This window comes from Cucumis sativus, chromosome 6, assembly GCF_000004075.3.
Source record: "Cucumis sativus cultivar 9930 chromosome 6, Cucumber_9930_V3, whole genome shotgun sequence".
NCBI lineage: Eukaryota > Viridiplantae > Streptophyta > Magnoliopsida > Cucurbitales > Cucurbitaceae > Cucumis > Cucumis sativus.
In genome coordinates, this window is record NC_026660.2 from 6,993,074 (window position 1) to 7,020,700 (window position 27,627).

At 32.3% G+C, this 27,627-nt stretch overlaps 1 protein-coding gene across 2 annotated transcripts; it reads right to left on the reverse strand.

Annotated features, from left to right (window-relative positions):
* Positions 1-2,368: 2,368 nt before the first annotated feature.
* Positions 2,369-27,358, reverse strand: LOC101209684 (glycine--tRNA ligase, chloroplastic/mitochondrial 2). 2 transcript variants are annotated; one of them, XM_004140460.3, is made up of 36 exons: positions 27,047-27,358; positions 25,902-25,952; positions 25,696-25,763; positions 24,166-24,247; positions 23,249-23,312; positions 22,861-22,916; positions 21,281-21,358; positions 20,905-20,979; positions 19,894-19,964; positions 19,014-19,130; positions 18,795-18,896; positions 18,495-18,621; positions 17,215-17,298; positions 16,745-16,831; positions 14,667-14,768; positions 13,229-13,292; positions 12,681-12,736; positions 11,991-12,062; positions 11,793-11,875; positions 11,180-11,228; positions 10,072-10,134; positions 9,597-9,686; positions 9,440-9,526; positions 8,421-8,492; positions 8,266-8,324; positions 7,532-7,625; positions 6,879-7,097; positions 6,114-6,208; positions 5,506-5,596; positions 5,330-5,434; positions 5,059-5,097; positions 4,334-4,423; positions 3,750-3,851; positions 3,272-3,353; positions 3,077-3,162; positions 2,369-2,772 (listed from the first exon to the last, which is right to left on the reverse strand). In XM_004140460.3, the coding sequence occupies exons 1-36, from the start codon at positions 27,290-27,292 to the stop codon at positions 2,674-2,676; spliced, it is 3,207 nt and encodes a 1,068-aa protein (XP_004140508.3). In that variant the 5' UTR covers positions 27,293-27,358; the 3' UTR covers positions 2,369-2,673. The 2 variants fall into 2 exon arrangements, with proteins under 2 accessions (XP_004140508.3, XP_011656852.2); XM_011658550.2 differs by lacking the exon at positions 22,861-22,916 and having other exon boundaries at positions 27,047-27,190.
* Between the last annotated feature and the right edge of the window lie 269 nt (positions 27,359-27,627).

Genomic DNA, 27,627 nt, shown 5'->3' on the forward strand with positions numbered 1-27,627 from the left:
CTTAAAAACTTGTTCTTTCTTTTTCTGTTTCGTAGCATATATTCCGGTCATGTTCCTCCTATTTTGTTTAGTTTTTCATTGTTCAGTTCATCTTCTTGTCATGTTTGACATATAATTTTTATTGAATGTTCTGTCGTTCGTATATACTATGTTATACCACTAAATAATAAATTTATGTTATGTGATTTGTTACATATATACTACTGCATATATTCAATAATATAGACATATTCTTTTTTATATTTTATGATTTTTCATACGCGTATATATATAAATTATATATTCATTCAGTATTTTTTTATTTCTTACATAGATGCTACTGAATAGTTCATTTATGTTTTGTGTTTTATTGTATATACTACTGCATATATTTAATAGTACAACACATTTTTTTTAGGTTATGTAATTTGTTCTTACTATAATAAAGATGGGTAAATAAGTCATTTAGACCCTATATTTGTGTAAAATGTTAGTCAATTTAGGATATTTATGAAAAATTTGAGAATTTAGGTCAATCTTGTAATATAGTATACAATTTTAGGTTATTTTAGTTAAAGACCCAAAAAAATATGAATTGAGTCGAGTTAGGTTGGCATGTTAGTTTTTTCTTCTTCTTTTTTTTCATCTTCTATTGATTTAGACAAATTTTCATATTGTTTTTCAGTATGCAAGATTAACAAATTGTCATTCAAGATATAATGTGACATATATATGTTATACATTCAAATTTTAAGTCTACGATGTTTATTAAAAGTTTTTATATGTATATACATATATAATCGGATTGGGTTGGATCAACTCAACCCCTTACTTGCACGACCCGACTCAACATTTTTTTCTCCAAATTTTTATCTGAGTTGGTCATGTTACACGTTTTCTTAACACTCCTAAATTTTAGTTCATGTACACTTTCAATTGTCCAAAATATTTAGTATTATCTTTACTACTAGTTTTTTCTAGATTTTTTTATTAACTTGTATTACCATTTTTTGTATAAAATTTAAAACTATACTCGTAAGGAGTGAGTGAAACGTAATTAGTTTGAAAAACAAGATTTAAGTGTGATGTTATTTTGATAGTTGTTGTTTGCTTGTATGTAATTGTATGGATTGTGATCGTAATCATATAGAACTAAAAGACGCAAAGGTGCTTTATTAGTGATAGACTTTTACGATTAATAAATCATATGCAAACAAGATATAAATGATATAGTTTATTAGTAATAGACCATAACTAAAAGAATTGAATTTTGTGAGATCATTTACCCTTGATATTGAACATTTTAAATATATTATTTGTAAAGTATTTAATAAAAATAACCTAGTGTTTCACTACCTTTGTTTAGTTGGTAATAGTTGCTGTGTTTTCGATGCAAAGTTGAGTTCGGGTGGTAGTAATTATCAATGCTTAGGGTGGAGAACTTAACCGGTTTAGGAAGTATGTGCTTGAAAGTGTACGAATGACAATTTGTGAATCTTTTTTGTCCACTATTCAACTATACACAAACTTTTTCTAAATTTGTAACACTCGTCTCATATGTACTTTTTTAAAAACCAAACCACAAATCTCGTTATTGTTACTTGACATTTTAGATGCAAATTGTTCAATAAATAAAACTATATTTTCAGTTTCTACTTGCAACTATTGTCAACAAAATATTACTATTTATATAACCAACCCTAAACATACTTTAACCATAGTGTAACGTTAAGTTGATTATCCACAAAAAAGAAAAAAATAATAATAAACATTTGCCATATATGCTCTATTTACATGTATACAAAAGAAAAAAACGTTTAAAAAAAAACACGGAAACATAGCCAACAATAAGCTAGTTTCATATATACAAAGAAAAGTTTACAAATTAAGATAGTCAAGGTAGTCGACCTTACCAAGTATACACAATAATAATACATATTTCTTGGTTGTCATGAGACTACTAAGAAACAACTAATCTTCTAAATGTATGTGACGAGTAGAATGCGTCGATCATTCTTAGACAATATATCATTGTTAACTATAGTAAAAAAACACAATTATTAAATACTATAAACTAATAATTAAAATCTATATTTAAAACACTTCTATTGATCAAAACTTTCTTTCTAGCATCTATGGTCAATCAAGTTGTTTGTTAGAAACGAACCAAAAAAAAATGGTGATAGTTGAGTTGGCCGCTGTATGCAATATTTGTTAGAGTGTGGTAATGACCTACGGGAATCGTTGAAAACATCATAGAGATGGAGTAAGCAGTGAAAAATAACCAACTCATCTATAAGGGTTTTTGCAAAAGTAATAATGAATATGGTTGGATTAGAGGAATAATGAATGTTACAAAACTTTGAAACAAAAATTCTTTGCAACATTGTTTTAGCCAAACATAACTACACCTTCCCAAAAGTGCAACTTATATGTTAAGGTCTCCAAATTTTATTGGATTATAGGAATAATGAATGTTGCAAAACCTTATTGTCCTCAACATGATCAATGAAGCAAAGCCTAAAATGATAATGTTACAGCTAATAGAAGCCTCAACATTATACAGAACCATAATCTAGAAAAATTATAAAGAACTTGTTACAATGTCGTACAGCCTTCACTCAACATCTAGTTACTCCTCCCAATGATTCACTTTCCTTGGGCCTATTTTTGTTAGTTGCATTATAATGTCAATTAAAATCCTGATAGAAGTGATAGATCTGCTATGCCACTTGGAAGATCAGCAATTCTTTTAAGAAGAGCGAGCCGATTTTTACGGATTTTTTCATCTTCCTGCAACGAATGAAGGAGAAAGAATTATGGACGAATCGAGTAGTTAATTGAAGATAGCAGTCAGAGAAAACATGAAAACATGATACTTCTTTGGACATTATTGGTTATGCGTTTATATGCTTCCAAGATGAGTTAGTCTATGGTAAGAATCCAAGTGAACATATTTACACATTATTGACTAATTCTCAGACTAGAACTGATATATAACAATGTATTAACATTTGAAGATTTCAAAATTTGAGTGTACATAGAGAGATAGACACACAAACAACTATAAGCTTGATTAGAGGCAAGAGCAACGTACCACCATTACAAAGACATGCTCAAAGAAATCTTCAAGTGGTTGAATGAGCTTTGAAGATATTTCAAAGAATTCATCGACCTCAATGCCTGGAGCAAATGAAAAATAAAATCAATCTAACCACAACCTCAAACCATAGTTGTGCATAAAAAAAGATGTAGAATTGGCACAAAATTACGACTAATGAAGAGAATATACCAGGGTGAACTTTGTTTTTAATTGACAAAAACGTATTCCATAAAGCTCTTTCTTCATTCGATTCGAAGTTTGCCTCATCAACCTTAAGAGAGAATAACAAGTAGAAAGAGAAGCATTTGAGAAAATATAATCATTTTAAAGCAGTTGTGAAAAAGAGAAGGAAGAAACTTGGGAGGAGTGAAAATCTCAGTTGAGAGAACTAAAAATATGTTTTGTAGAAACATGAGCTACGTTAAATAGTAAGTCTAATACTGTTTATAAAAAATCAAAATCAGAAGAAACAAAAGAAAATAGCTTTAAGAAGTCCTCCAAATGTGGCTAAAGACCTTGACGTAGTTTTAAAAAGGCACAAAATAACATTCATTCTACGGTCAACATATGAACCAGCCACCCAGTGACAGGTTGATAAATCAGGACAAATTTAAAACTCTCAAACATAACGATTTTCCTCATCAACAAAAAATTGTAATCGGGTTACCTCAATTGCATTATCAACATCCTTCCCAGAAATGATTCTTGTTGGACGAGCATATGCCTCTATAATCTTTGGGAAGAGATCGCCTTTTGACATAGCATTCATCTAAAATCATACCATAAGAGTACACTATTTAAGCAAGAAAAAATATTTATGAAGAAACAAAGAAGATTATTGTGACTATCACAGTAACCATCGAGAATTAAACAATTGTTAAAACATATGTTAAATCAAATTTTCTGCTCAAAAGTGATACAAAAAGAAGGGGAAAAAACTGTGAAAGACACGCTAGATTATGTGTCTAGCAAATGCTAATTTTTTTGAGAAGTGTGGCTGACAGCCATGTTAACTAAATTAAAGTTGTTTATGCTCCATAAGATCCTTCAATATTGAATGGGAATTCTATCATTCAAAGAAGGGGATTGTTTGTTTATATTGACCCTATAATTGTGTAATTAAATAAGGTAGAAAGATCAGACAGCGGAATCCTTTGAGAAGGCTATTACAAGTGTAATAAAAATTCATAAAAACAATTTGCAGTAGAATTGATAATGTAATACCAAAGAATCCAAGAACGAATATTATACCTTATGAGCAGTCTTTGCTGCCAGACAAGGAAAATTTGAACGCTCTGCAAGAACTGAACGAACTATTTCTGGACTCAAACCCTTATCAACCTGCAAACAAGTTATCGCTTACTAGTGTATAAAATATGTCCAATTAACATGTCATCAAACTGGTAATTAGATTTAAAAGAATACAAAAGGGGATTCACAACATGTATAACCTGTAACTAACATATAACTCGCAATAAATTAGGCTATTTAATCTGAACCTGAAATTTTCACTTCCTAGAGCAAGAGCATCATTTAAGTTCAGTCAGGCGACTTGAGTAGAAAATGAAAGGGGAAATAGAATAACCAAAAAATGGGCATTTAACCCTAAGCGTAGGATCACTTGAAATAGAAACCCTAATGACATTGAAAAACCTACTTCAATACCATTTAGTTTAACAAAAAGTGAGTGAGGTTCAAAGGAAACTCTCTTGTTCCAATTGGGAGCTCTAGAATGAATAATGTACAGTTAAAATAACAGAAAAGAAAAATGACTAATGGACGCATGCAGCAACTAACATCATTAGATGTTGAAACAAAAAAGAACTACATTGAGGTAAAAAAGACTATTGAAGTGAAACCACTATCATCAAGTATCAGTATATGAATTTTACTATATTGAAAACGATTAAGTAGAGCAGGAAATCAAATTGTCTACTCATAGTCACGAGATTCTTTCATTTGAAGATCATACATACCAGAAATTGTTCAAGCCTTCGAGTAACAAATAGTTTCACCTGAAAAGGAAAAGATTTAGCAATATGATAAAGATTCATGACGCATATATAATTACAGTAAGACTAATCATGTTTGATCTAAGCATTTATATTACTTGTACGGCACAAACTGTACAAGTTGGGCATAAAACTTCTACATATAGGAAAAACCACCATCAATAGGAGTATGCTGAAAGAAATTAACGTACTTCGATACAGTTTTCACAGACTCAAATGTAAAACTGCCTCTTACATTATCAATAACGTTGGTATCAACTTTAACAGGTTGGTTATCAGCCGCAAGTCTGAGTGCTCGCCCTAGATCAAGATTTTTATCCTTCTCCACCAATATTTGGACCTAGAAAGCATTACCAAATAGCTTAGCCCACTGCAATTGTTGGCTCCTATGAGTACTTTAAAATTACTTACAAGGCCATAAGAAATTCTCCGCAAGCCAAATGGATCACTTGTAGAACTAGGCTGACAGCCAGCAGCAAATAAGCCAACAAGGCTATCTAATCTGCAGAGCTCATATAAATAAAGAACCTTCAGGTAAAGCATTCTAGGAGAATAAACATAGTTGTATTTCTTTTAAGTAATGGAACTTTCTATTGATATCATAAAAAAGAGACCAATGCTCAAAAGACTTAAACTTCAAATGGAACTGAGAAATATTAAAAAAATATACATAAAAAAAAAATTAAAAGACAAAATAAAACCCTAAAATATTGTTTCATTAAACTCTATTGATCTAAAAATACCTACATATGAAACTGAATAATAGATAATTATGAATAGATGAACTTTTAAAGGAAACAATAAAGTGTAAATTGAATATTTAGAATTTCAAAGAAAAGTGGAAATAAAAAAAAACTAAACCCTAAGTTCTATTTAATGTTGTAAATCATTTATCATGCATAAATTAGATCTGTAATCATCTACAAAAATACATGGAAGATAAGTACAGACATTCAGTGCAATAAATTACAACGATACTAAAAAGGGAAATTTAGATGGACTTTGAGCTCTAGTTTGACCTGTCAGCAACAGCCAAAACTATCCCAACATCACTCCTTGGAAGGATATCTCCAGAAAACCTGGGCAGTGTGATCTCAAACAAGGCGTCTGCTATCTGGAACAATCACAAAAAGAGTGAACCCAAGTCAAAATCATAATTGGAATAGGAAAAATATTTAGAGCGTATTTGACAGATTTATACTAGAAAAATATTATTCTCAAAGATATAGTGGTCAATTGTTAAACTTACTAGATAATTTGGTATGCCGCTAGAGTATTTATGTATGTAAAAAATTGTAGCAAGATGATGGAAATTTTAAGAAATTAGAACCTTCATGGGAGATTGTGTAGAGTTTTAATTTAGGAGTATTTTTCAGTTTAAAAAAACAATAGCTTCAAGGTGCCCCAATCTTAAAAAATTTGATAGCCATTTGTGAGAGATTGGGTAGAGAAATATTTTAGATCATTCCTTAGCTTCTCCTTAATCTTTTTATTTAAAAAAACAATAGCTCTCACTTCAACACTTTTTTTGGCAACCATGTCTAGGTCTGCTTTTAATAACACCGGACAGCTAACTGTTGCAATCTGTCGTCTACCCCTATCTGCACATTTTTATTGAACAAGTCACAACTTTCCATTGAAGTTTCCCCTATCTGCATTGTGCAGCAGGCAATAGCTATCTCCTCCCACCAACTTTGATTTCTATGTATAAACTTCTTAACTATAGAAAGAACCTGCAGTATTCTGACAATTTATGAGGAGATAAAATGAATAACACCAAGTACCTCCTCTGAAAAACCCTCACGCAAAGCATAATGTCGTCCCATGATTCCTGCAAGTGAAGTAAATTCTGTGACAACAGCAGTAGCAAGATCTGACATGGCAAGGGATGCAGCTTCTAGTATAATTTGAATCAAATCTTGACTAATTCCTATTGCAAGGCTCAGATTCACAACGATAGCTTCCATACGTGTCATCTTGTCAAGCATTGATCCTAGTTTTTCCTGTTTTGAAAAAATTTGGGCTATTAGAAGTAGAAGCACAAGCGTAGAGCTAAAAACAATCTCGAACAATTTTGTAATGGGATTTTTTATGTGACCCAAAAGTGTAACAATTAATACTATTGATAGTTTGGATGAGATTCTCAACTTCATATCGACAGTTTTCCCACGTAAAAACACCAATGACACCAATCATATTTTTTTTTTAAATGGAGACCAGCTTGTTTATTGATAGAATCTCAAAGTACAAGAGAAATATACAAGGAGAATAATAGAGAAGCTTAGAGAGAGAGAGTAAGAAATAGATAGGATCAGGAGGGCCACCCGAACATCTCAACTAGGTTGACACTCCATAACACCATCATCATATTCCAAAGAAAAAGCAAAGACCATATAAGACACCAATCATACATGATACAGCAAAAATAAAAACTCACATGAAACAGAATACCACTCAGTTGATTTCTAAACTGAGAAAACTTTTTACTCGTATCTGTCTCATAGAAGAACTTGGCATCTTCATAGCGAGCTCTGAAAAAGTAATAGATGATTATAAGTAGTAGATGATGTATAAGGGAAAAAAGAAAGAAATGTGTTCTAGTATATTTTTGAGAAGAACATTTTTTTTATGAATATGGAACAGAAGTAAGGATGAAAATATTTAATTTTAAGAAACAACTTAATTGAAATAAATTCACTTTTCTTCATCTTTAACACAATTTGTTAAACTATAGTTTGTCAGAGTATTACATCTTCTATATATGTTAAAATCAATTCAACCACAGAAACTTTAATTCCGTGAACTAGTTTTCTCCAGTCATTTATAGGCACATATAAAATGCATAACTAATAAAAATTGTGTGGTAAAACTTGTGCTAAGTTTTAAGTAATTAGAACATCTATATAAAATTTATTCATAGTCGATAAAAATAGCTTCAGACATTTCAAAAAATTATTCTATTGTTTTTCAGTCAATAACCAAAATTAACCTTCAACTAGTCAAATGAGAGAAGAAAGAGTTTATCCTTGCCTACTTTTTGAAAATAAAAAAATTTCATGAAATTACTAATTGCATTATCATGTGATGCATTTACTGATTATTTATCAGTAATGGTTTATATACATATCATTACAACTTGAAATAATCAGGACTTAATGCATAAAAAATTACCGAAGGACTGCTTCATTTCCTTTCCTTACAACTTTGTCATCAATTTCCCCATTTGCTACCTAAGAGAAAGATCCAAACCAAAAATAAATTAACAAGAGTTTCAATGTGGAGATGGTACAATAATGAGATCTATGCAATGACAAAGTGACTCTCACAGCAATGAAGTATGGCATCAGCTTTCCATCAGCATTTCTAATCGAAAAATATTTCTGATGCTTCTGCATAACCTGATAGACAACTGAAGAAATGAATCATAACGGCTAAACCAGCATAAACTGAGCATAATGGCAGACATGAAAGAGAAGGATAGTAAAGAGAGATACCTAAATTCATTGTGAAAAAAGTTACCAATATAGAAAAAATTTCCATGACCAAGAATTGCTTTATGTAGAGAAACAATAAACTAACAAAAAAATAGTATAAAATTCTGATACCAGAAGAAAAAGGAGTGCTAGATGATATAATATAAACTTAAATCACTTATTGACTCAAAAGTTTAAGTTGATCGATGAAGGTAACTCTAATATCATATTTTCTAACATTACTCCTCACTTGTGGGCTTGAAATATATGAAAGACGTAACAAGTGGAAATCAATATTAAATGGAGAGGAAATAAGAATAACACTGTAGGGGTTTGAACACACGACCTCTTGGACCACCTGCTTAGATACCATCTTAAATCAAAAATTGACCCAAATGCTTAAGTTGATAGGTGAAGGTAAATTAATATTATATCATCTAACAAGGGGAACCTAAAGGAAAAATACCATATATTTTGGAAGGAAAATTAAATAGCTACACAGGTCAATTTCTAAAAAAAAATAGGACAGATTCACTTGGTTTTTCGCGAAGTATATTTTGCTTTTATGTTAAATTTATATATTTTTATCTATAAAGAAGTATTAATCTATCAAGATAGACACATATTTTAAGTGAACTAGAACATCAATCTTGAGGAAAATACTCTTCACGCTCTCACTATATTAAAACTAAAATCATACATTTGCGGTTTTGCATGGTTAAAAATTGTACCCCTCCTTATTTTAACCATTAAAATTCAAACGCTTACTAATATTTTATCCCAGTAGAATTTATATCCTATCAAATTCGTATAATTCATAACCACTATAAAGATTGTCGATCAAATCATACCGTCTATAACAAAAACCTTACCATTGTTAGAAGATCTTCTGGAAGCTCCAAGAAGGAATCATTAAACTTTCCAAGTATTGAAACAGGTGTCTCAACAAGATTTACGACCTAAGACATTATCTTACTGGTTAATGAAATTGTTAGAATCATGAAATCAAGAACTTCACAATTACATTACCTCATCAAGCAAGTCCTCATGAATAACAGTTTTCCCATTGATGCTTTGTGCCAACATGGAAGACTGATCCAAGATTTTTCTTTTCCGGTCCTGAGTAAGCAAATACTTATGTTTCCCTTTTGAAACTTGAACATTAGTCTCATCCATCATATCAATGTAGAGACTTGTTTCCATTTAAAGTAATAATAATAATAAAAATAATAATAAAGCAAGTAGTCATTTAACTTTTGAAAAAAACACATAAAATGAACTAATGAAGGATGAGATTTAAGTCCCGAAATAGGAGAAGATTTAAAACACATTTAGTACATGCAGTGCAGCTTAAACAACAATGTGTGGACAAAAACTTTAAATGACTACAAAATTATATTTATCATTTGCATCACGTAACTTCTGATTTCTGGTGAAAGAGTAAACTAGCTAACTGTAACTAACAAATGCTTTCACGGCCATACAATAGAATTCTTAATCCCACCTCAACTTCAAGATCAATTTTAGCATCCTTCATTGCCCCCATAAACGATTCTGCACTGTCTACCTGTGACATGATCCAAAGCCACAATCAAATATTACAAAAACAAGAAAACTCAACCCAAAAGTAGCCAATAGGTTAGGGTAAATTTAATTATGTCAATACTTTAGCATTCTCCCTCGCTTGTGGGATTGAAAATGTATAGAAGACCCAACAAGTGAAAATAAATATTAACCGGAGAGAAAATGCATTAGAGTTTCAAATATAAGACCTACTCTAATGCCACTAAATTCAAAAGCTTAAATTGATGGGTTACAGTAAATTTAATTATAAGTAAGCAACATACTAAAACATTGATTGAATAGTTAATGGCATGTGCAAATAGCCCATGAAACCTGGAATTTTCTTTTTTTTGTTCCACTTATAGAAGAGCAAATGCAAGGGACCTATCCCATGAAAACCTGGTCTGTTGATCAAATAACATTTGGTAATTAGACATCAAGTAAGATATATACCATCTCAATTAAGAAAACGAACCCAAGCCTTTGCATTAAGATTTTTATTAAACTAGTGGGTTTGTTTCAAATCCTGACAAAAGTTCCGTTAAGAAGAATGAGTAGAATTACATCCAAAACTGGGAAACAAAAGCTCTTGAAAATCATAGTAACAATAATGAATCCAAACCTTTAAATTAAGAGGCTTCTAGATTTTTTTTTTTAATTAATAACAAAAGCTCTCAACTCTCATTAAGAAGAATCAAAAGATTAACCCCTCCGAAAACTGAAGTTGCCTAAAGGAATCCCAACCTTTGAATTAAGATGCTTATGAAATTTCCAATAAAATTAATTACAAAACAAAGAATTGCTTAGTTGAGGCTTGGAATTTGTACAGTAAAGAAATATACTCACTCACGGAGTGTTCTTAAGATGGGTTTTTAATAGATTAATCATTATTTTGTTACTATTTAATAATTTTCGAAATCAGGTTTTATGCCATTTGGGCTCAGAGTTGACTGGATTTAGGATAATTCAGAGTCTTATTCCTTAATACAGATGGTGGAATATCTATGGGGAATATCAAATTGTTGAGTTTTTACAATAAAACTACTTACCTTAACAATAGCTGTCGAAGTGTTACGAAGACCATAGGATATGTTCCCACTAGACAAAAAAGTTGTGATGTCAGTGTATAGGCGTATTGATAAGAAAATACGTAAAATAAATAACAAAAAGGTAGGCGTAACCTCACAAAAAATGTATGTGGAAGTCACTAATTAAATGTTGGAATTACAAGTATAACAATTAGGAGAGTCTTTATGTAATTCCTTGGTCCCAGTTTGTACTTCGTAAGTTCTTAATTGACAGTGCACATTTCTCATTTTAAAAAATATATATTGAATTAAGAGGATTTCCCATAAACTTTACCATTCTAACCATTTTGTCAAGATATAAACCAGAGTTCAAGATAAAAACGAGTTGATATCAGTAGCTACATGTTGACCTTTATGAATAAGAAATTAATATATGAGCCCACATGTGAAGAAAGAACCTCGGCTTAACCTATGAGCTAGAACTAGTGGCCATTTAATAATCACCCTATATTTGTCTAACTCCACCTAGCCAATCTATGGCCGTATACTTGGAAAACAATTTTCTCATGCACAAGTCCACATTTCACAAGTAGATATCAAAGATGCAGAGATGCAGGAAGAAATCAAATACCACCTTAAAACACCAGCATATGAAAATGGAACAACTACATCTCCGTGGAGGGCCAAAATCCAACGAATAGGCCTACTAAACACGACCTGCAGATCAACAGAAAAGGACAGTGATGTAGTAGCAAAAAGAAAAAAAAACAGAGAACGGAACCAAAATGCAAGTGCCACCATTAGGTCAACTGAAAATGCTTTCTGTCAATACCTGAGAATTCCACCTCATTGACTTTGGAAAGGATATTTTAGCTATAATGCCAGGTAAATTTTCGGAAAAAATCTAGAACAAAACAAAAGATACATTAGAGTAAAATTTGATAAGCCTATAAACACAACAGTTATAACATATTACAAGTAAATATTCAACATCACGTACCAAAGGATCAATAACATCAGGATCAATTACACTGGGAATTTAGTAAAACTGACTACAATGACAAACCATAACTTATTCATACTCACATTAACTATTAATATAAATTTAACATCTTTAAATTCACTGAAAAATGAATCATCTGAACTTTTGGTTACAAAATTATTGATACTTCCCATAAAAGCAGTTCTAAATGATAAACAATTCACATAAAATACTGAGGGTAATATGTCATATGAACATTTATTATCCATTTCTACGACATTGTATTTTGAGCATTTTTTTCTGGAAAGGAAACAAGTCTCCCTATTATTAATATTGGAAAATAGAGAGACAAAAGCTCAATGTACATGAGGGTTATACAAAGAGCAAAGGGGGAGGGAGGATTAGCAGGTGCACAGACTATTTTGATTATGTTAATGAAAGGTTTTGTTAAAATATCAATAAAAAGTTCTTATTAAAAAATGCAGATAGGTGTTAAATATAAAAAAAGAAAGGGTGGAAAGAGGAAAAGGACATTAGAACCTCTAAAGCATGCCGAGAAGACTCCATTACACTAGCATATAGATATTCTGTCTTTCCTGAAACATGAAAAAGGACTCTTCAAAAACCATTATAACATCAAGAACTTGAGACGAAAGAGTATCTACTTTGCAGTATACTTCCAGCCTTTAGTGACGAATGCATTCTTTTGTGGAGACACGAGGAAGCTACATATCCATGACCAGATTTTTTTTTTAATCCGTGAGTGTTCGGACCAGCTTACACACACCTTGATTAATCTCACGAGACAACCCACCTGACCCTACAACATTTGGGTGTCAAGGAAACTCGCAGGAAACTAATTCCTATATAGGCCATGGAGTAAACCCATGACATCTTAGTCATTTACTCATATTGCTTTCTTTTTTACCACTAGGTCAATCCATGATGGTTATTGGGGAATGTAACAAACAAAGCATCTTATTACAAAAGATATTTTCGTTTTTACTACTTCAAAAGCAAAGCAACTTTTGAGTTTTGAACTTTAAATGAAACCTGTGTGGTTTTAATACCAATCTCTGGAAACTTACCATCGATCTTTTTGTACAATGATTCGCGTGAGATAGAGTATCTGCGGCAAAAGCCTTCAACAGCCTATCACAAAATACATATTCTCATAAGCTACATGAGTGAAAATAAGATATTTCAACAAGAAATGGAACAAATATCATTTTGATGTGGACTTGTAGCATCCAATAAATTACTTTTTAAGAAATCAAAACCTGAAACTATGGACTTTGATTCACCCACTAACATAAGGGGAATAATAAATAAAAGGGAAAAATACTATTTTGGTCCTTAGGTTTTAGGTTTAGTTTCTATTTGATCCCTATGTTTCAAAATCTAACATTTTTGTCCCTTAAATTACAATAATGCTCAATTTTAGACTTTAAGTCCTCAAGGAAACAGAACTGTTAGGGACTTAACGGAAGGTTGACTAGGATGATGACTAGATTAGTTGTAAACAAAAATATATTGACGATGTGACTATTTAATTATTGGTTGGGCAAAATATCATTTTTTTAAAAATAAAAATAAAAATAAAAGACAACCAAGATTCAAATATGGTTTGTCTTCTTTGCCCCTCTCATCGGTGATTTTCCAGCGAGAACCAGTGGCATCTTCAACCTCAGTTCCTTCCACACCCATCATCAAGCTCTCTCCAATTGGAACCCCTCTTCCCACCTGCCATTGAAATGGAGTCTCACATACAACAACCCCACCACCTATAATTTTGCTAAAATCAATGACATTAATACTGTTTGTTTACTCTTGGACTTTCTTTGACTTTAGTTTGTTTTAGTTTAGAAATAAAGTTCAGTAGCTTGAGTCTTTGAACAACCAGTAACTGGTGGCTTGTATAATTTAACCGTTGGAGTTGAGCTCCCTATAAAAGCTCCTCCTCCCTCCAAAATTGAATAACATTCAGAGGTATTTATTCAAAGAATTCTATCTTCATCTTGGTTTTACACCATTGATCTTCAGTTTCTCGATTTGGGAGGGAATGGTTTAGTGGGGGAGATTCCGAATTCTGTTGTGAATCTCACTTCATTATAGTTTTTAACATTGGCATGTAATAAATTGAGTGGAGAAACTCCAAGGGAATTGGGAAGAATGAAAAGGTTGAAGTGGATTTATTTAGGAATACAATAATCTTTCAGGGGAAATTCCTGAAAAATTGTTAACAACAAGACGAACCAGTTCTCGCAGAAAAATCTGAAAAATCTGAAATAGTAGAACTACAAGTCTGTTGAATATGCATTTTATTTTTCCTCCAGAAAGCATCAATTGTATCTGTAACTTACTCTACGACACTACTCAAGGCTTTTTTTAAAAAAGGAAACAAGCCACTTCATTGAGATAATGATATGAGACTAATGCTACTCAAGTAATTAAGTATCGCCATGAAAATAAATGGATAATCTTTTGAGTTCCAAAATATCCAAATGATGATGAGAAGTCCTTCACCTTTGTAGGATTTCCTTGGTCATCAAAAGCTTTTGAAACAGGGGGTCCTCTGACCTCAAACTCTTTCTCTACTTGTTTAGAACACAGACTCTCAACTTTGACCTGAAAAGGTTGAAAATTTTATTATGAACATTTAAAATTTGAAAATAATAAAATACGATGAATTTGGGAGAAATAAGTATGTCTCACAAAGCATATACATATTATAGTTCAACAATACAATGAAAGCCGTAACAGACAATCAATTACTTGCATTTACAGAATACTTACAAATTTACAATGATGGGGAGAAAAAAAAAAAAGGCTTGGAGACATTACAACGGAAAACCAAACCCAGTTCAAAGCTTCCACCCTTTAAAGTGTTTTCATTTGGAACTTAACTACATTAAAATAATTAAGATGGCATATTAAACTAATATAAAATTTAACGATTGATTAAATAAAACTAAATATTTCATAAACTTAAGATTTACAAATCTGTAACTCAATTCAAGACTTTGTAAACCATCTCTCCAAAGATAGACTTCCTATTCCAAACTTCCTAAGCCTACATCCCAAACACAGTTCTCTTAAATCCAAACTACCAACCCAACTTAATCTCCCAATCTAAACATTCTCAGGCTTAACATTTCAAACTTGCACACCAAATTGTCCTAAACTAACAAAAACAAAGGACTAATACACTCTGAACACGCTAAATATTCATTTTTCTAATTTTGGACATGGCTTGAACACAACTTGGAAAATATTTAACCTAAGATTATGGGGAAAAAGTAGACAACTTATAAACTAAATCCTTATATATTATTAATCATAAAGTATAAGGCTAACATCTTCTTCCTCTAGTCCAGCCAACTAAATCTTTTTATATCCTTTAAGATTTCAATAAATGACTTCACTTTGTACTTTTTTGTGTGAAGCATATTTTATTTTTAAGTTACATTACACGTTTTGTTTAATGGGAAGTATTGACATATGATAGATGGATGTATTTTATAATAATAATATTAAATTGTTTTTTTCTTTAAATTGTCTCCAATATATCTATGCCCTAATTTTATCAGAAATTGGCATGTCAGTGAAATTACGTCGTGTTGTGTTTGTGTTTCTTAGCTCAATATATACTATAACAAACATAATATACATTGAAAATTGAGAGTGAAGATTTCTTTTTCTTTTCTAGAGAAGCAACGGTCCAGGTTCTAGGGGACTACTTCCTGACATAAAGGATAAACATGAGCTCCACAATACAAAAAGTTATGGGAAACAACCAATTAAAATAATTTGGAGTTCTGCCTCACCAATTGGCAATGAGTGCATCTATCCCATAAAAAGTGTGACGTCTTTTGTTTGTTTATTTTTCTATTGTGAGGTCCTCAACATGTCCCCTCAAGATGGGTGTCTCTTTGGGTTCACCATTCTTGGATTGGATTTCATTACTTTTTTTTTAACCAAAAATCCTTTTGGGCTTGATGATCTTTGTAAGATTTTAGATAAGATTGGTTCCATCTAAAAAACAATTGGCAACTGGCAATGAGAGAAGTAGCTCATTTATCTAATTAAAGAGTGTGAGGTCCCCTGGTTTTTCTAATGTGGAATCTTCAACGTAACTTCCTAAAGGGAGAATTAATCAGCAAAAATAACAAGCATTGGAAGAAAAAACCGACTAGCTCACTAAAATGGAAAACTAACCAACAACAAAACAAAAATTAAAAAAACTAACCAAAAGCGCCAAAAAAACCCCACTTCACCCCACGGACAGAAGAAATTAACTAAATGCTGTTTAAAGAGAATTCCAACCCTTCCTCATCCCATGGTAAGTTAGAGTAAATTCAAATCGAGGAAAAAGGAAAAGAGAAGGTATATAATTAAGCATTTTGGATCCCTTTTAATAAGAAAATTAGATCAAGAGACCTCTTCTCATTTTGGGCACATAAATAATATGTGGGCCACCATCGTTTTAACCCAACCAAATAAATTTACAGAAGCAATCTACAAGATAACCACTTCACAATTATCACAAAAGATTGACAAAGCATTTTCAACATGCAAACAAAGGTGTGAAGTTATTGCTATACCACTAGCCGGCGAGGTGTACCAAAAGCTTGCACATTGCCATGGCTTAACCTATGCTTTTCAAGCAACTGCAACATATATGTTTTGAGCTGAAATAAAAACTCATACATGGTCAACATCAACTAGCAGAGAAATAAAATAATGCTTGTTAACAGCAACTTTATAGTAATGTTAGTCATTTCCCAGAACACGACAATAAGAGGAAGAATACTTTCTGGAGAACTAATCTGTTACAGAAGGAAACGGAAATTGCCAGAACACACTTCAAGCACACTTTAATTGCTCTTGTAGTAAATTTTTTCCTTTCCATTCTAACTTTCTAACAGCCCTTTTCATTTGCTACCTACAGGAAGGTTTTGTGTAATCTTCAGTGACTGGACTAGTTCTGTAATCTGCTAGGATCCTTTTCTATCTCTTGCCTCGTATCATTTTATGTTTCAAAAAGAAAGACAAATAATAAATAATTCCATACTTGTTGGCTTGCATCCACAACATCTTTAGGTGGTATTTCTTCGGTTCCAATTTCAAAAACAAACCATCTCACATCTTCATGCACCTGTCACAAATAAGAGATGATATCTTGATAAAAGTAAAATGTACAGGTAATAATAACTTGTATTTTAGAAATTGTAAAATAAATAATCAAAACACGATGCATGAATTGAGCAGCTTAGTTGGATAACAGGCCAAATTGAAATGGATAACTCTGGAGCACTAGTTTCCTCTTCTTCCCAAAAGCTTATATGAACTTTTCTCTAACTCCTTTTCAAAAATCCCTAGAAGTTTACCTTCCGAGGATTAAGTTTTTAAATTCCCTTTAAGAGATAATTGCCCGAACCCCATAAAGCTTCTCTCGACATTTGACTTGCTTCTTTTGTTCTGTTTCTTATTTGGTAAGCAATGGAAAAGATATATTTTTTGGGAGCCGAAGTGGGTGGATGATTCTGCGTCTTAAATATGTTCATCTTCGTCTGCATTCTATACTGGCTCCCGTTACAGTTGGGTTCACTCTTTAAAAGGAGCTAGTGTCTAAATCCACTAGCCACCAAGCATCGGTGCCTTTCTTTCTAATGTTTTTTTTAAAAAGGAAAAGAAAAGTAAACAAGACTTCTCATTGGTAATCCCTTTTTTGTCTTGGCTAGCTCATATGTCTCAACTATTCTCCTAAGACAATGACCTATCTAATTATGGTAAAATTTAGTTTCACAAATCAAAGTTCTTAGTAAGGTTCAAATCTTTGCCCGTGGTGCAGTTCATTGGACAAAGAAAAAGTATAAAATTTTAAAGTCTTCTTTCAACTACTTTTTCAAAATCTTTTGGTGAATGAGAATATCAAAATAGTTCATTTTTAATCTTATAAGTTCAGGCGTCACACTATTGGTTGCAATATATTTCATAAGACTTATTATCCGCATATTTTTTGTTCATATTTTCACTTTAGTAAACTTTAATAACTTTTAATACTAAAGCTACAGCTTAAGAAAAAAGGTAAATGACAGAAATACATAGACTTAGATTTATTTTTTTTAATAAAATACAAAGTTCTCATTAATAAAATGAAAAGATATGGCAATGTTCAAATGAAAGAAGCCCCTTAAACAACAGATACAACAATTAAAAGAATTTTTCAATATCAAACACATCTAATCCTACCATGCCCAAACAAACCTCACACATATGTTGGCTGTTGTCTGTAGTGGTATTATTAGCAATAGTGATAACGAACTAAATCATCAACATATATATATTAACCTTTTTGATCGCTGCATCCAGAAGTTCTTTAGGACATACAAGATCAACAGGATCAGAAGCAACACCAAGTGGATGACCTAGGGATTCTCGGGTTTTCAGCCACAGTTGCGCACACTGACGAGCTAAACTGATGGAATGAAATTAATATCAGCACATAAAGAAATCAAAACTAAAATCAACCAATAAGAACAAATGCCGGGGAAAAGGAAAAAGAAAAATCTTCATCATAAGTTGCATCAAGTCTCTATCTTAAGAAGAAAGAAAATGAAGAAAGAGAAAAGTTAAAGCTATTGCTCTAACCTTCGCATTCGACCAAAATAACGAGCACGCTCGGTTACTCCAATGAAGCCTCTTGAGTCCAATATGTTGAAAGCATGAGATGCCTTCAAAACCTGATCATACCTATGATGTCATATGCCATTTGCTAGTCAAAAAATAATTACACAAATAATAATATTTTTAAAGATTTTTATAGAAAAAGAATTGAGAATCCATATACAATTAATGGAAGAAACATACGCAGGGATTGCTAATCCTAAAGCAAGCAACGAATGAGCTTCTTCCTCAAAGATGTTGAAATGTTTCTGAACCTGGTGAACGTTGGCATGTTCTAAATAATATGCACTCATTTCCTTCCTGAAATAGAGGGAAACGCATACAATAACAATCATTGAACCTCTTACCCCTAATACTCATCACTAAACCTTAAAGTTTAAATTAGGGTCACATTAAATTTACTATTTTATTAATTCTATTCGAAAAATAAATAGATAAACTAGAATAAAGAAACCTTGATCGCATGTGAATAAAGATCAAAGTCACTCCCACAAAGCAAAATCATTTTTATTCAGCTACTTTTTTTGTTTGAAACGGAAACGGAGCTCTTTATTAATAGATAAAAAGAGACAGTAGCTCTACAAGAGGGTTATACAAGAGCTAAAAAAGAAATAGGGACTAGTAGTCGCATCTAGACATCTCAACTACGTTGGCACCCCCTTAGCGACCACACCATATCTAGAAGAACAAAAGCAAAAACGGGAAAATATTTATTCACTTACTTGTGCGTTTATTTCTATTAATCCAAAGAGTTGGCTATCAAGAATAAGAAATGAAATAAGGGGAAACCCAAGCACCTTAAAGTGATTACAAAAGGAGCGTCAACTGGCAACTAAGATGAAAAGTAAAAGAAAAAGACAAATATCAAAATTAAACAATCCAAGTATTTTTAAAACTTTGGTTGCTAGCTACAAGCAGAGCCCATATTTTGGCCTTCTTCAGTTTGTCTTTAGTTCTATGGAGAATTTTTCCTCCATCAAAATATACATACATATATAATATTTGTTAATACTATTAATAATAAATAATAAAGGAATAAATAAACTCAAATAAGAGATATTACTCGTTCTCCAAGAACAGCTCCCCGTAAGTGATTCCATCAGCATACTGAATTTTCTTAAAATGATTAACACCCTGCACAGATTACATTGAGGAAAACTCAATGAAATTGGGGAAACAGCGTAAAACTAGAATATCACATGAAAATATGAATCTATGCCCAAAAAAAAATTGGTGTTGTCCAAAGCCACTTCTTGACCGTAACATTTCTTGAAACACGTGCTTTCTTCCAACCCAATTGGCAAAACGTGCTAAACTATATATTTTCAAAAATCTTTCAACCTTTCGTTCTTCCAAACATAACTCCTCCAAAAAATATCTCCTTATTGTCATGAGGAAGAAAAATATCTCATTTTCACAATCACTTCTTCAACCAAATACAATTTCATTTCTTGCAAAAAATATACATATTAGGGAAAAAAAACGGATGACCTTACTTGAACAGGATCTGTTCTATAGGTTGTACATTTGTGTCCTTGAGTTCTAAGGACAAAAAAATGGAATGCCACTTTTTTAAGAAAATGCCCATTGCCCAAGCCAAGGATGGGTATTAAGAAACTTGAACCCAGGTTCCACAAGCCAACTAGCAGGCCAACAATGAAAAAACTATTGTTCAAAAAATAAAGATTCAAAATAACAATAATACAGAATAGAGCAACAACAGTGAAAAATAAAATTGTTTCGTGTAGAATTCAGAAGTGTTAGGCCTTATCAACGACAAAGAATAAAGAATCAAGACACACTATAAAAGGTGTGAGGCTTTTGAAAGTTTAGAAATGAGGATATGCTGATAATAGGAGAATGTAAAAGGGAAAATTTTAAATATACATACTGTTCATCTTCTTTTCCACTAAAATGTAAAAACTAAGCAATTTAAATTTGTTCTTTTATGACAAATAGCTTTCTTTGAATAGGACTTCAAATTCCCACTCACACAAGAATAATGATAATTAAACTCTTGTATATCCATTAAACTCAAAATATTTTTATAAGGCCAGCAAAGACACCATATCACCTGAAGTAACATGAGAATACGTTCAAGACCATAAGTGATTTCAACAGATACAGGCAATAGTTGTTGACTTCCAGCCTGAAATAGAGAGATCAATAAAGCAGGTAAGATATATAACTGAATCTATGCAACCAATTTCAAATCTTAAAAACAGCAAATTTCCCTCAAACAGGAAGAAACAATATCCAATCATATGATAGCCACTTCCAACAAAGTAAAAAAAAGAATTCAACTTATAAAGTGAATTTTGCTACACTAGTTTCTTCCACATTTGCATTGCGTATCATGTTCACACATAGCTGCATTTGTGGATTCTTCACTTAAATTGTTAAACAACACTGACAATACCTATCAGAAACAAATGACCAGGTAGTAATACCTGCTGAAAGTAAGTGAATTGTGTAATCTCCATCCCATCCATCCAGATTTCCCATCCCAATCCCCATGCACCAAGTACCTGAAAGAGTAGTCCGGATCAAAAAGTGAATTTAAAAAGTGTAAAGTGCTCATTCAAAATATATGTATTTATTTATTTTTAAAAAAAAATTCTTAGTTTCTTAACTTCCTCAACTTTCAAGGAATGACTCTTGACATCACCATTTTATCAACATTGCTGCATCACGCATTTTTTTTAAATAAATAATAAAAAACAACAACAACAAAAAAAACATGAATCACAAATGGAAAACCCAGTTTGGAGTTGTCAAGATACTTTTGTTGAGGAGACTCCAGAGGTTTGCTTTGCAGATGATTTTGATACTTTATTTGAGAAGGGTGAAAATGTTTAAGTAGAATTGTCACTCATAATTCCTGCTAAGTTTTGAAAAATGTGGTTTTCATCAGATGAAGTCAATTCCTCCTTATTCAAGAAATTGGCAAAGTAGAACACTTTTAATTTTCGTTTTCAAAAGTAGCACGTTTTTTTTAAATTCGTAAAACTGTTTTTCTCGGTCAATCTCGGGCAAGATCGATCACCGAGATTTTCCTGAAATATTAGGAAAAGGAAAAACGGTCATTTACAAGAAATAGTTGGGGAAATTGGCAAAAGTAGCAAGAATTAGTTAAGATTTGGTGGAAGATTTTGGAAGGTTTGAATAATTTTTTTGAAAAGATAAAAAAAAAAGATTAAATAAGATTTAGAAAGATTTGAAAATGGTAGAATCTCGATCTAATTTTCTACTGAGATGCACCGGAAAACCCAAAACAATCGATAAGTTGGAAAATATTAATATTTTAGGGAAATCTTGGTGGTTGATCTCGCCCAAGATTGACCAAGAAAACAGTTTACAACTTTTTAAAAAATGTGCTACTTTTAAAATTGAAAACCAAAAGTGTGCTACGTTTTGCCAATTTCCCCCTTATTGTCCTTCAGTTAAAGTATAGCTTGGTGGTTTTGTCCAGGAATTGAACTACTTTTGTGGACTTCTCATGTTTATGCGCCTAACCTTCCCGCTACTTATGAAGTTACATTTTTCTCCTAATAGTTGTAAATTTGGAAGCGACAATTTAGAAGTTGGTTTGGTCTGTAACTGGACCCCTCGTACTTTCAGCCTTATTGGACTTCTCACCTCATCTGCTCACTGGAATTTTGTTGGCTTTGACTTTATAGTTTTTGTGCTTTCTAGTTTTGGTTTCATTTATGGAGTTTGTCTTTTAAGTTTTAACTTTTAAGTGTTTGACTTTTATTGTCTCTCCTCTTTGTATCTCATTAGTATTTCTTCTCCTTTTGTTTTTTTCCTCTTGAAGGTTATTGTATCTTTGAGCATTAGTCTATTTTCATTTTATCAATGAAAAGTTATGTTTCCTTTTCAAAAAAATTGTCAAAGCTGTGTAGATTTGAAACTTCTTAGTGATGTACAACAATAAAAGGAAGAAAATGATAGTATTTACACACATCCCTAAAAAAGAAAAAAAGAAAAGAAAAGGAAGAAAATGATGGGACAATATATGACAGATTACCGGACTCTCCCAATTGTCCTCTACAAAACGTATATCATGTGCAGCAACATCAATTCCTATGAATCATATAGAAGAGGCATATGGCATCAGCTGGCCGTATATTTCATTAATAACCCCCAAGAAGGTGAAGTTTTTTACTTAGTGTGAGTCAAAACAGCTAAATTAACTTGGGTTATCTACAAACTTTTCATGCATTAAACAGTTTCTTTTTTATGAGAATCATTTATAACATAAGAAAGCGTCTAAATGTGCAGAATCTTAAAAATAAATATGCATAAATACTTTCCACTTTGCAACAGCTGGATGAAAAGCTCTTGTGAATTTCCATTATACATGAGCAAATATGTTATTCAATTGAAATTCATCGTAGTGAATCATTGTGTCCTACCTAAAGCAGAGAGACTTTGAATGAAAAGGTCTTGTGAATTTCCAGGATCAGGCTTCAAAATCACCTGTGATCACATGTAACATAAAAGAAAAATAAATGAAAAGAGGGAAACCAAAAAACAATAATGAAATAAGCACACATCAGAACCCTTAATTTAAAAAGGACAAAAATAAACTGTTATATATATGTACGCACGTACGTATGCATGTATGTGTATTTATTAAAGAAACCATGCTTTGTTGAGAGAAATGAACAAATGCACATGAAAAAAAGAGAGAGAGAGACAAGGCCAATGTCATAATTACAAAAAGATCAAGTGACTGTGAGTGTCTGCCATAAGGAGGCTTTTTACACTTAAACCTAGCTACGTCTCAAACTTCCTCACCCAATGCAAAAGTTTGAGCAACCTCCATGAACACCAAGCACAAATGCTTGAGCAAATAAATCTGCATGCAACCAAGAGCATTTAAGCAAACAAAACTCTAGCAACCACTAACACTCAGGCAAACAAACCTCCGGTAACCCAATGCAAAAGTTGAACAAAGGCAAGCATATCTCCAGTGAACATGAAGGCAAAAATGTGAAACTTTGGTAGAAGATGAAGACCTCTAATTATGGTCAAAACGACGACACAAGCTTATGGCAAAAAGAAGAAACTAGCACGAAAAGTCAGGTATTTAGGTGCTCAAGGTTTCTAGAGTTTACCGGTGCAACTTAATTAATATGTGCAACTTAGGTTTCCTAATATAGAAAAGAGGACCTATTACGTTACATATAAGAAAAGAATAATGACAGTAAAGACCAAATAGTGACAACTAATGTTTATACATAAATAGTAGAAATTCTTACAGGAATTAATAGAGAGCTTGATAAATCATTCAACGGTTTCAAAGTTCGATCATAAACTAAAATGTTACCTGAAATTGAGTGTGGCGTTGGAGTCTATTTGGATTTTCCCCATAGCGACTATCATCTGGCCGTATACTTGGCTCCACATACCTTCCATACAAAAATTCCACAGTGATAATTAAAATTTTATATTTCCAAAAGCAGCAACAGCTTTTAGGTTTTCACTAATGTGACTGCTCAGTGATCACAAGCATAGACCATTTTTTCATTTTGATTAAGTGTCAAACTTAAACTGAAAAAAAAATGAAAAAACGAGGGGAATAAGAAAACCAACCCCAACCAAAAGGACACAAACCTATAAAAAAAAAAAAAGAAAGAAAAGAAGCTCTACAAGCAACCAAAGCCCAAAACAGAGATATGGATCTTAACAAGGGCCCTCACATATTCCTTGGTTTCTCCAACCCTCTATACTTTGTCAGTCCTCTCCATCCAAATACCCTATAATACAGCATAAATCCCCATGATCCACATAAATCAACCCTTTTCATGAAAAGAAAAGCTAGTGAAAAGGGTACTCTTTGGCCATTGAACACATCTTTCGATCTAGTCCCTAGAAGCCAAACTCCGCAAAGAAATTGTCACACATCAAACTAGCAAAAGTGCAACTCCCAAAAAAGTGGTCAAAGTCCTCAGTTGGGCCTCTAGAGAAGATGATGCAACAATATGAACCCATCAAACTAGACAAAATCCTCAAAAAAACGATCTGTCATGTTAATTTTTCCATTGAGAAGTTGTCAGGTAAGAAACTTCACCTTCTTGTAAATTTTTACTTTTAACATGGAGAAAAACTTGACAAACGGAGGCAAAGGGGTTCACCAAAGATAAAACATCCAAAATATTGGGACCAATGAAATACCCTCTCTGAGGATGAGAAACCCCACATAGTGAGAAGGCTCATAACGTTTATTTTTTTTTTCCATTGGTTAATAGATTATAAGACCAAAGATTGAGAAAATGCTATTCTCTGACCAAGAGAGATCAATGACCACAAAATGATTTCACCTAGAAGAAAATGATACAAGGAAACATGGAGCAAATAGGTCTATCTCCCAACCACTTATCTTCTCAAAAGTAGGGATCCGTACCATCACCCACGACACACTGAATAAACAACAACAAGAGAGAAAAGGAGAGAGAGAGAGGAAAGTCACTAAGCACAAAATATAGCTCTCCAAGGATGAGAAACATTTTTGTAGATCATAGTCAACACACGACAACTTAGTTTAGTTTAGGAGAATTTGCACTTTCTTTTGATGCACTTGTTTCTTATCTCTAAAAAGTCTCTTGAAACATTCACAAACTCAGACTAAAGTAACATACCCACACACACCCTACCCCAAAGAAAACACCACCCCTAGGCAGGGACCATATTCTTGAAATGATCAAGACTCTTTTTACAACCTAACTTCATAACGAAAAAATGATAAAAGAAACAAACGATCCATGGATTTCTAATTATGCAATGGAGAAGACACCCAAAGTGAGACAATATATAATGGAGCATTCTCTCCTGTAGATACATGTCAAAGAATACTTACGCAACATTCCAGGGTTCTGGACCAAGAACTCTTAAGAATGTCAAGGGATTCATGGTTCCTGCACCAACCTGAAGAGAAACTATTTAAAATAATGCAACATTACGCCCCACACCCTTATACCAAAAAAAACTTCTTATAATCACAAAAAAAAAAAGAAAAAAAAAACTTAAGATAAGATAACACGGTTATGTCAACACTGAACTTACCTCTGTGTTACTGCATTGCATCACAGCACATCCAACAGAGGCCCAGTATTCCTGTGATATTATTGAAATAATCATCAAAAGAACTGTTCCATGTGATGATGAAATAAAGACAAACCTTCAGATTAACCTTATTATCACCAAACGATGATACTTGAATCAGTACTATCATACGATATCATCACTGAGCAAGTAATTAGACAAAATTGATCACAAAACGAATGTAATAGAGGTCCAATTCATGGTGGCCACCTATCTAGGAATTAGTTTTTTATGAGTTTTCTTAACATTTAGGGTCAAGTAAGTTATCCCGTGAGATTGGTCGAAGTGTGTGTAAGCAGACTCAAACACTTACGAATATTTAGAAAATGTAATAGACATTGAAGAACAATAGGCTACATTTAAAAAATAAGAGAAGAAACTAACACCGTGAAGTCAAAGACTCCAACTGCAACAATTTTGTGGCTTAACCAATTACCCATGACCCATATATCCAACATATGATTATAAAATTTGCCCAAGGAAAATTAGAAGCCATTGATCCTTTATTTAGATTCTTGAGGACCTTATGAATGAGTATAAGTTTTACTCCTTGTAAATATAGAATTTTAATTGTCAATGTACTATAATGTTGATAAACGCCTATTAGCCATATGATCTATCACTAACCCGACTCCAAGAGTTAAATCTAAACTTTTGTTATATTTGTAAATTTTAAATTATGTTGTATCAACAAATAACTTTAGGCTGAACTGTTATGTTTGCAACCGTCATTTTTTTTTCTTTTTCATAAAGAAAAAAGTGTTCTCAAAATGAATATAAGTTTTAATGCTTGTGGAAAAAAGCATTCCTTTTTTTTTTTTTTAAATTATGCCCAATATTTAAACGTCAACCCAATTCACAATCCACACCATCACACATTCAAATTTCCACTACCAAACATTGAGATAATCCAATCAATAGATACAAGCCTACACTTACCTTAAAAATAAACAAAACTCCTTACAGAACGTAATAACAACATAAGGCATACATTCATTACCCAAAAAAATACCCTTCATTCTTCAGCATAAAAGTTTTTTTTAGAAAAAAAAAGAGAGAGAGAGAGAAAGAGAGAGAAATAAGCATCTGGGTATGAAGAAAATGACCTGGAGACGCTGAATTGCTTGCTGAAAAGTAAGAACCGAAGCCTTGGAGCCATAAGTCTTGGAACCAGTGGATGAATGGTGCAGAGTGGTGGAAGGAGTAATGGCAGAGGCACAAGTTTTGTTGAATTGACGGCGGTAAGGGGATTTACAGAAGGTAAAAGATAGCGGCTTCCGAGAGCTAATGGAAAGGAGATAAGTATGGTGTTTGAGGAAGGAGGAAAACAGGGGAAGAGCAAGAATGGCCATTGATATGGCTCAAGCTTTTGATTTTTGGTGTCTTCAAAGCGAAAAGCCTTAGCCGGTTTGGGAATTTAAACGGGTTTTTCTCCGCACAAAAAAAAAAAAAATACTCGAAGGATTTAATATTAGGTTTTATTTTAGTTAAATATCTCGAGAATAATACGTGTGCAATTCATTCCAAAAAAATTTAAACTATAATGTTAAATATCTTAGATGTAATTATAATGGTTGTTAATTTTATAAATAATAATGAAGCATAAACCAACATTTAAAAAACTGGAAATATAACAAAAGGTGAGATTTTGATAACAAAAGTAAAATAAATGTACAATAACTAAAGC

What these genes read in the sequence shown, in the direction of transcription:
- LOC101209684 (XM_004140460.3), bottom strand. Translation starts at nt 27,292, where the DNA reads ATGGCCATTCTTGCTCTTCCCCTGTTTTCCTCCTTCCTCAAACACCAT. An exon ending in TGAGTGGTATTCTGTTTCAT is followed by an intron (nt 7,098 to 7,531) that starts GTGAGTTTTTAT and finishes TTTTCAAAACAG; the next exon opens with GAAAAACTAGGATCAATGCT. An exon ending in ATGTTGATAATGCAATTGAG is followed by an intron (nt 3,354 to 3,749) that starts GTAACCCGATTA and finishes TTCTCTCTTAAG; the next exon opens with GTTGATGAGGCAAACTTCGA.